General features: G+C 45.7%; 1 protein-coding gene across 1 annotated transcript in view; it reads left to right on the plus strand.

Moving 5' to 3' along the window:
• The first annotated feature begins 1,154 nt into the window (after positions 1-1,154).
• The window catches only part of gopc (golgi-associated PDZ and coiled-coil motif containing), a 73,377-nt gene continuing 60,263 nt past the window's right edge, over positions 1,155-14,268 (plus strand). The window contains exon 1 of the mRNA XM_067984684.1: positions 1,155-1,498. Within this exon, the coding sequence (XP_067840785.1) occupies positions 1,241-1,498 (258 nt within the window). The 5' untranslated portion in view covers positions 1,155-1,240. The remainder of the gene's footprint in view (positions 1,499-14,268) is intronic.

The following is a 14,268-nucleotide window of genomic DNA, read 5'->3' on the forward strand; positions in this document are numbered from 1 at the left end:
AAAGCCCAATTCTCCCTCTCTCACCCCTGACTCCCGATTGTTCCCAACACACCAGTCAATCCCGGCTCTCTGCAGCGACAGGGGCGGGAGGAAGACATCATAAAACACGGGGTGAGGGAGCTGACCCTGCAGTGGGAAATTTTAAAAAAAGCGAAGTTCTCCCAGGCTGCGAGCAGCAGCTCTCGGGAGATCTGTGTCCCATTCCGGGAGACTCCCGGGTAATCGGAACAGTTGGCAACCTTATCACCAGCTGGCATGCAAATATAATTTTAGCTTTACACGGGGTGGGGGGCTGATAACTGTAGCATTGGGATGGCTCTGATTGCTCCATTCAATGGGAGTCATAAGCTTCAACACCCCGCCCCCCCGTGCAAGCACTTGATCTAAAATTGAGATTTTTATTTACCTGCACCAGGATTGGGCAGGGAAGGGCCGTAGTTGTTGTTAAAATTGAGGTTGGAGTCTCCAAGCAAAATACGGCAAATTGGCATCTCTGCATTTAGTTGGTAGGAATCCCACTCCTTCACGGGGAGAGCACAGCAATCAGTTTAATCAGGAAAGCATGTGGGTGGGGGAGGACGTTTAATGCAAACTGAAATATAAGGATTAAAACATAGAAACATACAGGGATTGCCAAAACCGAACAATTCTGTCGATGGAGGGTGCTGTTGGAGGAGGAGGGGGACGAACATGGCTTTCAAGATCAGGGGACTGTTCGAAGTGAGATTTTAAAAAATATATGATTTTTTTTAAAAAAAAGCCTTATGACGAACACACTTGAGCGTATAAAACTGTGTTTATATTTTTATGCGTGAAATACATCAAAATCATTGCTCAACCAGAGTGTGAGTGACAGGTGGGCGTGAGTGACAGGTAGGCGTGAGTGACAGGTGGGCGTGACTGACAGGTGATTGTGACGGACGGGTGGGCGTGACGGACGGGTGTGGACGTGAGTGACAGCTGTGGGCGGGGCTGCATGACGCAGACATTAACCCGCCTCCCTCCTCCCGCTCTCCATGGTAACCGCTCGATCACTCGCCCCGCGATTGGGCTGGTTGTGATTTTTTTTTTACAGTTGTGGCAGGCAGAAGCAATTGAGCGCCGGCTCCTTGACAACCGGAACCGGAGGCGGTGTCAGTGAGAGGGAGACAGGCCGCCCTCAACCGCCGCCCGCCTGCAGCTCGACAAGCCGCTCTCCCGCACCCGGACCTCCGCTCGCTGCCAGTCCCCAGCGCCAGCCATGGCCTCCTCGGCCGGGGGCTCGGTGTCGTCGTCGGCGGCGGTGATGGCAGGCCCGTCCATGTTCCGCTGGCTGGAGGTGCTGGAGAAGGAGTTCGACAAGGCCTTCGTGGATGTGGACCTGCTGCTGGGGGAGATCGACCCCGACCAGTCCGAGATCACGTACGAGGGGCGCCAGAAGATGACGGCGCTCAGCTCCTGCTTCGCGCAGCTGTGCCACAAGGCGCAGACCGTCTTCCAGATCAACCACAAGCTGGAGGTGAGACAGATATATATTAATGTTAATGTGTAAATAGAGACCGTGCACCAGATTAACCCCTGACTGGGGGTGAGATCAATATATTAATATTAATATCTCAGTACAGACCGTGCACCAGATTAACCCCTGACTGGGGGTGAGATCAATATATTAATATTAATATCTCAGTACAGACCGTGCACCAGATTAACCCCTGACTGGGGGTGAGATCAATATATTAATATTAATATCTCAGTACAGACCGTGCACCAGATTAACCCCTGACTGGGGGTGAGATCAATATATTAATCTTAATATCTCAGTACAGACCGTGCACCAGATTAACCCCTGACTGGGGGCGAGATCAATATATTAATATTAATATCTCAGTACAGACCGTGCACCAGATTAACCCCTGACTGGGGGTGAGATCAATATATTAATCTTAATATCTCAGTACAGACCGTGCACCAGATTAACCCCTGACTGGGGGCGAGATCAATATATTAATATTAATATCTCAGTACAGACCGTGCACCAGATTAACCCCTGACTGGGGGTGAGATCAATATATTAATCTTAATATCTCAGTACAGACCGTGCACCAGATTAACCCCTGACTGGGGGTGAGATCAATATATTAATATTAATATCTCAGTACAGACCGTGCACCAGATTAACCCCTGACTGGGGGTGAGATCAATATATTAATATTAATATCTCAGTACAGACCGTGCACCTGATCAACCCCTGACTGGGGGTGAGATCAATATGTTAATATTAATATCTCAGTACAGACCGTGCACCAGATTAACCCCTGACTGGGGGTGAGATCAATATATTAATATTAATATCTCAGTACAGACCGTGCACCAGATTAACCCCTGACTGGGGGTGAGATCAATATATTAATATTAATATCTCAGTACAGACCGTGCACCCAATCAACCCCTGACTGGGGGCGAGATCAATATAATAATATTAATATCTCAGTACAGACCGTGCACCTGATCAACCCCTGACTGGGTGTGAGATCAATATATTAATCTTAATATCTCAGTACAGACCGTGCACCTGATCAACCCCTGACTGGGGGTGAGATCAATATATTAATATTAATATCTCAGTACAGACCATGCACCTGATCAACACCTGACTGGGGGTGAGATCAATATATTAATATTAATATCTCAGTACAGACCGTGCACCTGATCAACCCCTGACTGGGGGTGAGATCAATATATTAATATTAATATCTCAGTACAGACCGTGCATCAGATTAACCGCTGACTGGGGGTGAGAGAATATATTAATATTAATATCTCAGTACTGACCGTGCACCTGATCAACCCCTGACTGGGGGTGAGATCAATTTATTAATATTAATATCTCAGTACAGACCGTGCACCAGATCAACCACAAGCTAGAGGTTCGACCAGTATATTGATGTTAATATCTAAAAGCGGATCCTGCACCTGATCAACCCCTGACTGGGGGTGAGCCAGTATATAAATATTTAAATAGTGACCATGTACCAGATCAACCCCTGACCATAGGTGAGGGCAAATATAGGTTTTAGAGCCTGTGTACCAGATCAACTAACAGCTGAATGGAGATGAGGACAAATATGAAATATTAATATCTGATTAGGGACTGTGTACAAGATCAACCCCTGACTGGGGATGAGCGCTAGTATAAAATAGTAATATCTAAACAGAGACTGTGTATCAGATCAACCCCCATGACTGAAGATGGGAGCAAATATAGGTTATTAGTATCTAAATATGTCCAGTCGCTGCAGAGCAGTAATCTGCACTGCAAATAGAATACTGACAACCTAGCCAAAACAATAGAGTATAGGTTGGATGAATTTATGGTTTAATTTTACAGTGTTCTGGTCATTCCACACCTTGATATTGTGTCCAGTTCTGGCCACCATCAAGCTCTGGAGACAATTCAGAGACAAAGCTCTGAGCTGATGCTTGCCAGCAGAGGATTGAGTTATGAGGAACAACTGGTAAACCTTGAAAAGGGAAAATTAAGGTGACTTTATAGAGGTATATGAGATAGCAAATGGTAAATGAAACATATTTCAAACTAAAGTGTGAGAGTAGGACAAGGGGACACAGGTTCAAACCAGAAAAAGGGCAAATTTAGGACTGATATCAGGAAGTCTTCTCCACACAGATATCCACACAGCACATGGAATTGATTTCCAAGTAGGATAGTGGAGGTGAAAACAATGTAATCAACAACAACTTGCATTTTAATGTATACAAATGTGGCAAGGTGCTTCACAGAGAGAGACAAAGAGAGAGGGAAGGGTATGCACAAGAGGCCAGAGTCAGGTATGGAGAGATTTGGTGGGAGGGTTGGGTTGTAGGTCATGAAGTGATGTAAACATGAGGATGAGAATTTTAAATTTGAGGCTTTGGGTGACTGGGAGCCATGTTGGTCAGAGAGGATAGGGGTGATGGGTGAGTGGGACTTGGTATGGGATAGGATATGGGTGGCAGAATTTTGGATGATCTGCTTCATTTTTTGCTTGCCTTTATTAGCCGAGGCATAGAATATAAGAGCAAGGAGGTTATGATGGAGCTATATAAAACACTGGTTAGGCCACAGCTGGAGTACTGTGTGCAGTTCTGGTCGCCACACTACAGGAAGGATGTGATCGCTTTGGAGAGGGTGCAGAGGAGATTCACCAGGATGTTACCAGGGCTGGAGCGCTTCAGCTATGAAGAGAGACTGGGAAGATTGGGTTTGTTTTCCTTGGAGCAGAGGAGGCTGAGGGGGGACATGATTGAGGTGTACAAAATTATGAGGGGCACAGATAGGATGGATACTAAGGAGCTTTTTCCCTTCGTTGAGGGTTCTATAACAAGGGGACATAGATTCAAGGTAAAAGGCGGGAGGTTTAGAGGGGATTTGAGAAAGAACTTTTTCACCCAGAGGGTGGTTGGAGTCTGGAACTCACTGCCTGAAAGGGTTGTGGAGGCAGGAACCCTCACAACATTCAAGAAGCATTTGGATGAGCACTTGAAATGCCATAGCATACAAGGCTACGGACCAAATGCTGGAATATGGGATTAGAGTAGACAGGGTTGATGGCCGGCGCGGACACGATGGGCCGAAGGGCCTCTATCCGTGCTGTATAACTCTGACTCTATGACTCTCTATGAAGTTTATGGAAGCTGAAGGATGAGAGGCCTGCCAGGAGAGCATTGGAATAATCAAACTTGGAAGTGACAATGGCATGGATGAGGGTTTCAGCAGCAGATGGACTGATGTAGGGGTGGAGGTTGGTGATGTTACAGAGGTGGAAGTAGGTGGTCTTTCTGATAGAGAAAATATGGGGTCAGAAGCTTAGCTTTGGGTCAAATAGGATACCAAGGTTGTGACTAGTCTGCTTCATCCTGAGACAGTGGCTGAAGAGGGGGATGGATATGAAGTTTATATGGAAAGGGTTGAAGGTGATGGCGTCGGTCTTCCCAATGTTTAATTGGAGGAAACTCAGTCTTGCCACTCATTCAAAACTGGATATCGTACAAGCAGTCTGACAGGTGGAGGGGTTGAGAGAGGTGATGGAGAGGTAGAGCTTGGTGTCGCCAGCGTATGTGTGGAAACTGATCTGATGTCTGGACAATATTGCCAAGGTGCAGTATGTAGATGAAGAGAAGGAGAGGGTCAAGGATAAGTCCTGGGGGGAGCAATCAGAAAACATTGAATGCTTTGATGTGGGAAAACTGTAGGTTTTTTTTGGGTGCAAGAATGCAGATGGGCCGAATCACCTTTCTCAGCTGCATCTGGTGCGAGGGTAAAGGACATCTCGGAGCAACTGGAGAGGAACTTGGAAAAGGAGGGGGAGGATGAAGATCCAGTTGTCGCGATCCACGTCGGCACCTTTGAGATAAGGAAGAGTAAGGAGGATGTCCTGCTAAGGGACTATCAAAAGCTAGGAACTAAATTAAAAAGCAGGACCTCATGGGTGGTAATCTGAGGATTACTATCTGAGCCACATGCTAATTAGCGTAGGGATAGGCAGGTCAGAAAGGTTGAAAGATTGGTGTGCGAAGGAGGGGTTTCATTTCATAGGTCACTGGCATCAGTACTGGGACAGGAAGGAGCTGTACCGCTGGGTCAGGCTCCACCTGAACTGAATGCGACCAGAGTCATAGCAGAAAGGGTAAATAGGGAGGTGGATGAGGCTTTAAATTAGCAAGGGGGAAGGATATTGTATCAATAACAAAAGCCTAAAGATAAAAGAAACGGGAGACTGGTGTGCAGGAATAAAGATAACATAAACGGTCAAGGAACAAATACAGTTATAAAATAGAAGTATTAAAAGACTGTTACAAATAAGGTAAAAGGAACAACTATTAAAGACGAATGAAACTGCCTGTGCAGCAATTTACACAGTGTCCAAAATAGAACAAGGGAACTGGAGGCAATAATCTGTAGCGAGGAACCAGATGTCGTAGGAATAACTGAAACGTGGCTACATAAAGAACAGGACCGGCAACTAAATATTGCAAGTTATAACATAATCAGAAAAGTTAGGGAAGGAACAAGGGGGGGGGGGGGGTCGTCATGGAGTAGCTGTACTAATTAGAGATAACATAATGGCAGTAGAAAAAAGGGATATAACTAACAGAAGGATAGAAACAGAATCCATATGGATTGAAATAAAAGACAAGAAGGGATTAGCCATTCCAATAGGGGGGAAATAATTGATAAACTAATTAGACTTAGAGAAGATAAAACCCCAGGTCCGGATGGATTGCTTCCACGCATATTAGAAGAAGTTAGGGAAGAGATAGCATAGGCACTATTTTTTATATATTATATATCTGTCTATCTATCTATCTATCTATCTATCTATCTATTAGAAAAGGGAATAGTGCCAGAGGACAGCTAATGTGATTCCTGTATTTAAAAACTGAGATAGAACAAGACAGGGGTATTATAGACCAATTAGGTTAACGTCGGTAGTAGGAAAGACAATGGAATCCTTATTCCAAAGAAGTAATAGATAAACATCTAGAAACCAAAAATATAATAAATAGTCAGCACAGATTTCAAAAGGGAAGGTCATGCTTGACCAACCTTATTGAATTCTTTGGAGAAGTAACAGAAAGGATAGACAAGGGTAATGTAGTAGATGTAATACATTTTGGATTTTCAAAAGGCCTTCGATAAGGTACAGCATAGTAGACTCGTGACTCAGGTCAGAGCATGTGGAGTCGGGACAAGTAGCAGAATGGATAGCAAGCTGGCTACGAAACAGAAAACCGTAGAGGTTAAGGGTAGCTACTTAGACTGGCAAAAGTTGGGAAGTGATGTACTACAGGGACCACTGTTGTTCACAATTTACATTAATGATTTGGATTCGGGAATCGGAAGTACAATTTCAAAATTTGTGGACGACACCAAATTGGAGATGTGTAGTTAATACAAAGGAAGAGTGCTTCAAAATGTAAGATAACATTAATAAATTTGCAGACTGGGCATGTAATTGGCAAATGAATTTCAATGTAGATAAGTGTGAGGTGGTGGACTTTGGTAGGAAGAATAAGGTCACATACTGCTTTGATAATAAGAGTCTGAGTGGGATAGAGGAGCAAAGGGATCTACAGGTACAGAAACACAAATCACTAACCCTGTGACCCTAACCTGCAGGTTAATAAGGCCATAAAAAAGCAAGTCAAGCATTAGGGTTCACTTCTAGAGGGTTAGAATTGAAAAGCAAAGTTAATGTAAACTTGTATAGAACCTTGGTTAGACCACACTTGGGGCACGATTTTAGCATGGCGGTGGGATCTCAGCGGGGGGGTGTGGGGTCAGTGTGTGCGTGGGAAACCCGGAAAAAAATTTCCCACCTTTTTTGCACACAATCGTGACTTAATTGAAGGCATATAATGTGGCTTCCGGGTTTGGTGTTCCCACACTGCGCAGTGGGCGCACTGTGCACCCGAATGACGTGCTGGGAGGTGGATTATTTAAAGGGCCATTGCAAGCATGACTTTTGAGGATGAAAGATGGAATTTAAAGAATGGAGCAGCACAGGACCAAGCCAGCACCCCGATTCAGTGATTCCTCACTTGAGTTGCTACTGGCCGGGGTGAGGAGGAGGAGGAGGAGGAGGAGGAGAAGAAGGGACATGCTGTACCCAGGGGATAGGAGGAAGTGCTCTGCCTTTGCTACCAAGAAGGCCGAGGAGGTTACCAGCGGCAGCAACTTGGGTGTGGTGTAGGAAGCACTTCGATGACCTGACTAGGTCAGGAAAAGTGAGTACAGTTACTGATTCACCTGCATTCTGTGATGCACATTACCCCCCACCCCCACACACACACTCTGCCATGTGAAGCCTGCTGCATCACATCACTCCTCACACCCTCTTAAGGCTCATTGTCAACTTACCTCCACTTTCTGTGCACTTCCTCACCTCCCCATTTGTGCACCCATTGGTCCCACTCACCCCAGTACGGATGCAATGTGATCATTGTGTCTGGTAGTCACTCTCTGATGCATCTCTTTCATTATGAGCCTCACACAAAGCAGTTCATCGATCGGGTGACCCCGTCACCCTCACTCACTCATATGTCCGTACTTTCTCCCCTTGTAGAAGAAGAGAGTGTAAAATGCAAGGGAGAGGAGTTGGACTGGAGGGGGTACACCACAAATAGTGGCCTTCACAGAGGCAGAGGAGACGGCCTTGGAAATCAGCCGAATGGTGGAGTGCCTGGCCGTCGGGGATGCCGAGACTGGCACCCCGCAAACATCTGGTGACAGAACTTTAACACTCCTCACACACAACATGAATTGATGTTATAAATGATTGACCTGCTGCACACTTCAGTATGCTCATCGCAGCATTATTTCTGTGATGATTCTTAATATTGCTGTATGTTCTCTCCCAGGGCCATCAAGGAGTGAATAAGGGAAATTCCTCAGAGGAGCTCCCTGCTTCTGAGGGCACACCATCACATCTTGGTGAGCCATTCACCAGCGCAGATACTCACACGTCGGTGGGTCCTAAAAGAGAGTTAGTTGCGTTGTCACCTGGTCAGTCACCACACACAAGTGAGCACGAGCAGACACTGGTGGCAGGGGCAGCTGTGGAGAGTCCATGTCGGTGGGCGCACTCCTCTCCAAGCTCTGCTCAGCTTGGCACAGATGCTGAACACTAGGGGCCATTGTTGAAAAGGAGAATGATTGAGGTACAGCAGCACCTTTGCAACGTATAGGAAGACGTGCAACGCTCAGTCTCCATATTAGTGCAGAGGATGGAGGAGTACACCTCCAGCATTAGTGGACTAGTGGCGGAGGTACGTGCAGAGTGTCTGTGATGGAGGGATAAGCAGCCTCCATGGTGCTTCATGCACTGCTCACAAGTGAATTCCATTCTGGCCCTGGCAATGGCCATGCGGACTCTAGGTGAACAACATTCTGCCGCCTTAAACAGGCAGACAGATACATTAGAAGTGGCCTTACAAGGCATCACACATGTCCTCCGAGCTGTTGTCCAGCAGAGTGGTAGGAGCGATGTGGCTGTGGCCCAGGAGAGGGATGATGGCGAAAGGGGACATGGAAGTGGGGATTCCACTCAAAGCGCTCCCACATCTCACCCGTTGCTGCCCCCCTCAACTGGTACCCGCAATGCTGACTCCTCTCCAGATGGTCGTGTCTGCCCCTGCACAGGTACAGGTGGAGCAGTCTTTGGCGGGGCCCTCACGGGCTCCACAACCCAGAGGGCCTAGGCAAAAAGCATCTAAGCAGTCAGGGCATGAATCTGAGCAACCTGCCACTTCCTCTGCTGAAGCCACAGGGGATGCATCACGTAGAAGCGGTAGGAAGAGGAAGTCAGGAAGTCTAAAGTTTTGTAATCACATTAAATGTTCTGATTCTCACCACCACTGCCATGTATTGCCCATTCTTGAGTCCCTTTTGTGAAAGCGCCCTTTCATGTGCTTCATCATGAACTGCAAGCCTTGATGCCACCCATCGAGCGCGTTTCCAATGGGTGTATGTGTGGTTGTAGGAATGTTTTGTGCGGGAGGGGTGGCTGGTGTTGGTGGTGGTCATTTCAGGTGGTCTGAGTACTTCACTATCTTCACTTTGCAGATCTCCTTATGAAAATTTATCAAATATGAGTGACTCTCTGGCATCACGAGCAGCCAGGTGAGCCACTGCTCTGCTGATGGGTTGCCCATCGTCGTCCTCCACCTCTTCCTCAATGTTGATGGCAAATGTGGGTGCTTCATGAGCGCATGGGACCTCATCCACTGGCAACCCTCTCTGTTGAGCGATGTTGTGGAGGACTCAACACACGACTATTATTCCACACACTTTTGCTGAAGAGTCCTAAAGGGCTCCCCCTGATCAGCACCTGAAGCGCATTTTGAGTGGTCCTGTGGCTTGTTCAATGATAGTCCTGGTTGTGATGTGACTGTTGTTGTACTGTTGCTGTGCCTCGCTGGTGAGCCACGTTTATAGGGGGTATCCCTTGTCTCCAAGGAGCCAGCCCTTAAGTCTGTTCTGTGTGCGGAAGAGGGCTGGGATGTTGGATTCGCACAGAATGAAGGAATCGTGGCAGCTGCCAGGGAATTTGGCACACACCTGCACAAACCTCCTCTCGTGGTTGCAAACCAGCTACGCATCGATGAAGTGATATCCCTTTCGGTTGATGAACAGTCCTGGCTAATGTGGAGGTCCTCGGATTGCTATGTGTGTGCAACCAATTGCGCCCTGTACCCGTGGGAGGCCAGCCAGAGAGTGGAAACCCACTGTCCTTTCCGTCTGGCTGATGTCGTCTCTGGGGATGTTGATGTGGTGGGATGCCCTGGCAAACAAACCATCCGTGACCTGTCATATATACTTGCGTGCAGAAGACTGAGAGATCCCGGCGATGTCATTGGTGGCACCCTGGAAAGATCTGGAGGCGAAGAAATTGAGGGCGGTAGTGACTTTAACTGCGGTGGGCAATGCATTGCCACCAGACCTAAACGGGAGCAGCTTTGTGTGAAGGAGTGTGCAGATGTCTGCGACCACCGGGCAACTCAATCTGAGCCTTCGTCGCACTGCTCCTCAGAGAGGTCCAGGAAGCTTAGCCTCTGCGTGTAGGCCCTCTTATGCGGGTAGTGCCTCCTGCGGCTTCGGCCCCTCCGTTGTTCCCGTCTCTGCTCTTCTGCAGGTCTTGTGTCGCACCTCTGTCTTGTGGAGCTGCAACTCCCAGAACTGCACGCCATGCCTGCCACAGATGGTGATGTGCCTCCTCCTCGGATGTACTGCTGAATAAATCCATTGCGCCCCCCCCCCCCCCCCCCACCATCCTGATGGTGTCAGTTTGAGGGGTCCAAAATGTAGGTAAATATGTGTGAACACAAGAATTCTGAATGTGAACAAAGAAATCTCAGACTAAACACAAAGAACTCCCAGTCAAAGGTTTGTCTGAGAGAACTGATTGCCCTGCTGCAAAAACTCACCTTTTAATTCACGTGTCAATCACTGGTTTAAAAGTCGAAACGGCTGCCGGCTGCAATTTACCTCTGTTTCCATGGCATCTTTCAGAGGCCACGGGAGACACGTTGAGGCAGAGTTAAAATCGTTACCTTAATACCCCAAAAATTAAACCCTGCAACAAGTTTAAATCTCTTAATTGTCACTTTAAATATCGGCCTGTCAGCTTTAATTGCCAGTGGGACTTTCAGCTTCCTGAAGTGCGCGCACCCAGATGCGTCTGGGTCCAATGCGGAAGTCATTGGCTTGGCGCCCGGATTTGTTCCCGCTACTAAAATCATCTATTTTCACTGGCCCACCCTGCCTCCAATCCACCTGAACTTGGGGTCTTAAATCATGCCCTAGGACTATTGTTCACAGTTCTGGTCTCCATATTATAGAAAGGATATAGAGGCATTGAAGAGGGTGCGATAAAGATTTACAAGGATGATACCAGAATTGAGAAGATATCCTTATCAGGAAAGGCTGAACAGACTGGGGTTCTTTTTTCTGGAAAAGAGAAGGCTGAGGGGTGACCTGATAGAGGTCTTTAGGATAATGATGGGGGTTTGATCGGGTAGACGTAGAGAAAATATTTCCACTTGTGGGGAGTCCGAAACTAGAGGTTGTTAGTATAAAATAGTCGGTAATAAATCCAATAGGGAATTCAGGAGAAACTTTACCCAAAGAGTGGTAAGAATGTGGAAAGCGATATTACAAGGAGTAGTTAAGGCAATTAGCATAGATGCTTTTAAGGGGAAGCTAGATAAGCACATGAGGGAGAAAGGAATAGAAGGATATCCTGATCGAGTTAGATGAAGAAGGCTGCTTCAAAAGTACATTTTAAAAGTATTAGTCTATCTAAAAGAATTTTACTACCTGGGAACTTGTGGAATCTTTTTAATGTCAGGAGAAAGTTTATATCTCACCTGCTCTCTTCCGTGGGTATGGAACATGTCACTGACACCAACATGAGATACAGCTGAAAGTATAAGTTGGGTTTACTGTCTATGCACCACACTATACTACTGATACTGGTCTGATATTTGTACCTGTAAAATAAACTGTATCTTTAGTTAGAGAGGGTAAAGTGTTGTTTGGTACAAATTTTGATTGGTTTTGTGAAGTAAATGCAGTGTTGTAAACCATAGATTTTCAAATTGGGGTCTCCAGAACCAAAGGGTTGTAAGGTCATCAGGTTTCGGGTTGTAAGGTCATCAGGTTTCTGTTTGTCTGGGGCTGGGCTTGCTGAGGCTGCAAGTACAGTGTCTGTGTTTGTTGACAGCATATTATTTCTGCTGTATATTAATAAAAACATTTTCTGCAACAAAAGCACTGTTTTGGGTAGCTGACTCTGTCTTTTGGAAGTTGGGATGGAGGTCCCTGGGAGTGTGCCAGTACTTGCAGGGGTTTCCCAGGTGTGTGTAGATGTTTGCATAAGTTTCCCCACAGAAAAGTTTGAACACCATTGTTATAGAGCTGCAAAAGATGCATCTTTAACTCAGTAAAGTCCAGATCCAATGTAGTAGATATCAGGAAGTTAGTTATGTAACAGTAATTCATTTGGATTCAGATAGTTTTGTTTTGCCCTTTTAGAAGAAGAAAGAATGATCTTGCAATTATATAGTGCTTTTCGTAATCTCAGGACATCCCAAAGTACTTCACAGCCAATGAAATACTTTTGAAGTGTAGTCACTGTTATAATGTAGGGAAAAATGGCAGCTGATTTGCGCACAGTGAGGTCTCACAAACAGCAATGAAGTAAATGACCAGATAATCTGTAATCTTTTAATTTATGACATCTAAATGTTTAGATTATGGTTGTTTACTTTTATTTTGTCTAAATTGGTACTGTTTGAGTTCAATCTCATTTTTGTATTTTAAAGTTTAGAACTGATTCTTTTAATTCAATAGCTTTGGTAGTAATGTCAGGGAGCTTATCATCAAATAAAAATAATATGGGTGTAATAAAGAATGTGCATTTATATAGCGCCTTTTATGACCTCAGGATGTCCCAAAATGCTTTATAGTCAATGAAGTACTTTTGAAGTGTAGTCACTGTTATAATGTAGCGCCAGCACGGTCCCACAAACAGCAAAGTGATAATGACCAGATAATCTGTTTTAGTGATGTTGGTTGAAGGATGAATATTGGCCAGGGCAATCTCTCTGCTCTTCTTCAAAATATGGCAATCAGTTCTTTTACATCTACCTGAGAGGGCAGATGGGGCTTCATTTTAACGTTTCATCCGAAACACGGTGCCTCCGACAGTGCAGTACACCCCTGGAATGTCAGCCTAGATTTGGTGCTCAAGTCTCTGGAGTGGGAATATTTGGAATTCTCTGCCCCAAAGGGCTGTGGATGCTCATTCTTTGAGTAGATTCAAGACTGAGATCAATAGATTTTTGGACTCTAAGGGAATCAAGGGATATGAGGATCGGGCAGGAAAGTGGAGTTCAGGTCAAAGATTAGCCATGATCTTATTGAATGGTGGAGTAGGTTCGAGGGGCTGTATGGCCTACTCCTGCCCCTATTATGTTCTTATTTGATTCCAGGTCTGTGCTGAGTTTGCTAATCTTACCTGTCCCTTGGTTAGGTATGGGAAAATTGACGAGGGCTGATTGTTAGCAGTAACATGTGCTGCAAGAGTAAATGTTGGGTGAGGACAGGATTGAATAAGTTGTAATGGTCCTCCTCATTGTAGAATAGCCTGGTGATACTCAGTGTCAATAATGGCTACTTTGGATGGATGCTAAGTACTGATGCAACCGTGCTCCATCAAACCGTCTGTGCTCTTAAGAAGGGAAGGGCGGTGAGAAAAAAATGCTGGAGGAGGCATGCTGTGACCTTACTAGGATTGTGGTTCCGAAATAGATATAGGATGGAAATATGGTAAGTAGTTATTCTGTCTACCAGTAGAACCTGCAGATCAGGCCTGTCTACCTCCTGAACAACTTACAAGACCATCTTTTGATTTGTTCTGATATCTTGCACAATCTCTTTGTTCTTGCGTCAGCAGTTGTGTTAAGCATACATAAGGAAGAAACAATTTTTATAATTGTTTCATCCAAATCTCTTCTAACACTGCGCTCAAGGTCAGTCGCAGTGTATTTTTGTTTCGCTTCCTGTTGTTACCACACCTTTAAACTTTTATTGTAGGTAGACTGAAATGATTAAGGGGGTGATTTGGCAGTGGCTACAATTGGTAGCTCTTCACAGAGGGAAATATCTAGTTGAAAAATGTGAGACCTACCATTCTGTAACCCTGCATCTCAGGACGTAAACAGTACCAA

The sequence above is a fragment of the Heptranchias perlo genome, chromosome 5, assembly GCF_035084215.1.
Source record: "Heptranchias perlo isolate sHepPer1 chromosome 5, sHepPer1.hap1, whole genome shotgun sequence".
Taxonomy (NCBI): domain Eukaryota; kingdom Metazoa; phylum Chordata; class Chondrichthyes; order Hexanchiformes; family Hexanchidae; genus Heptranchias; species Heptranchias perlo.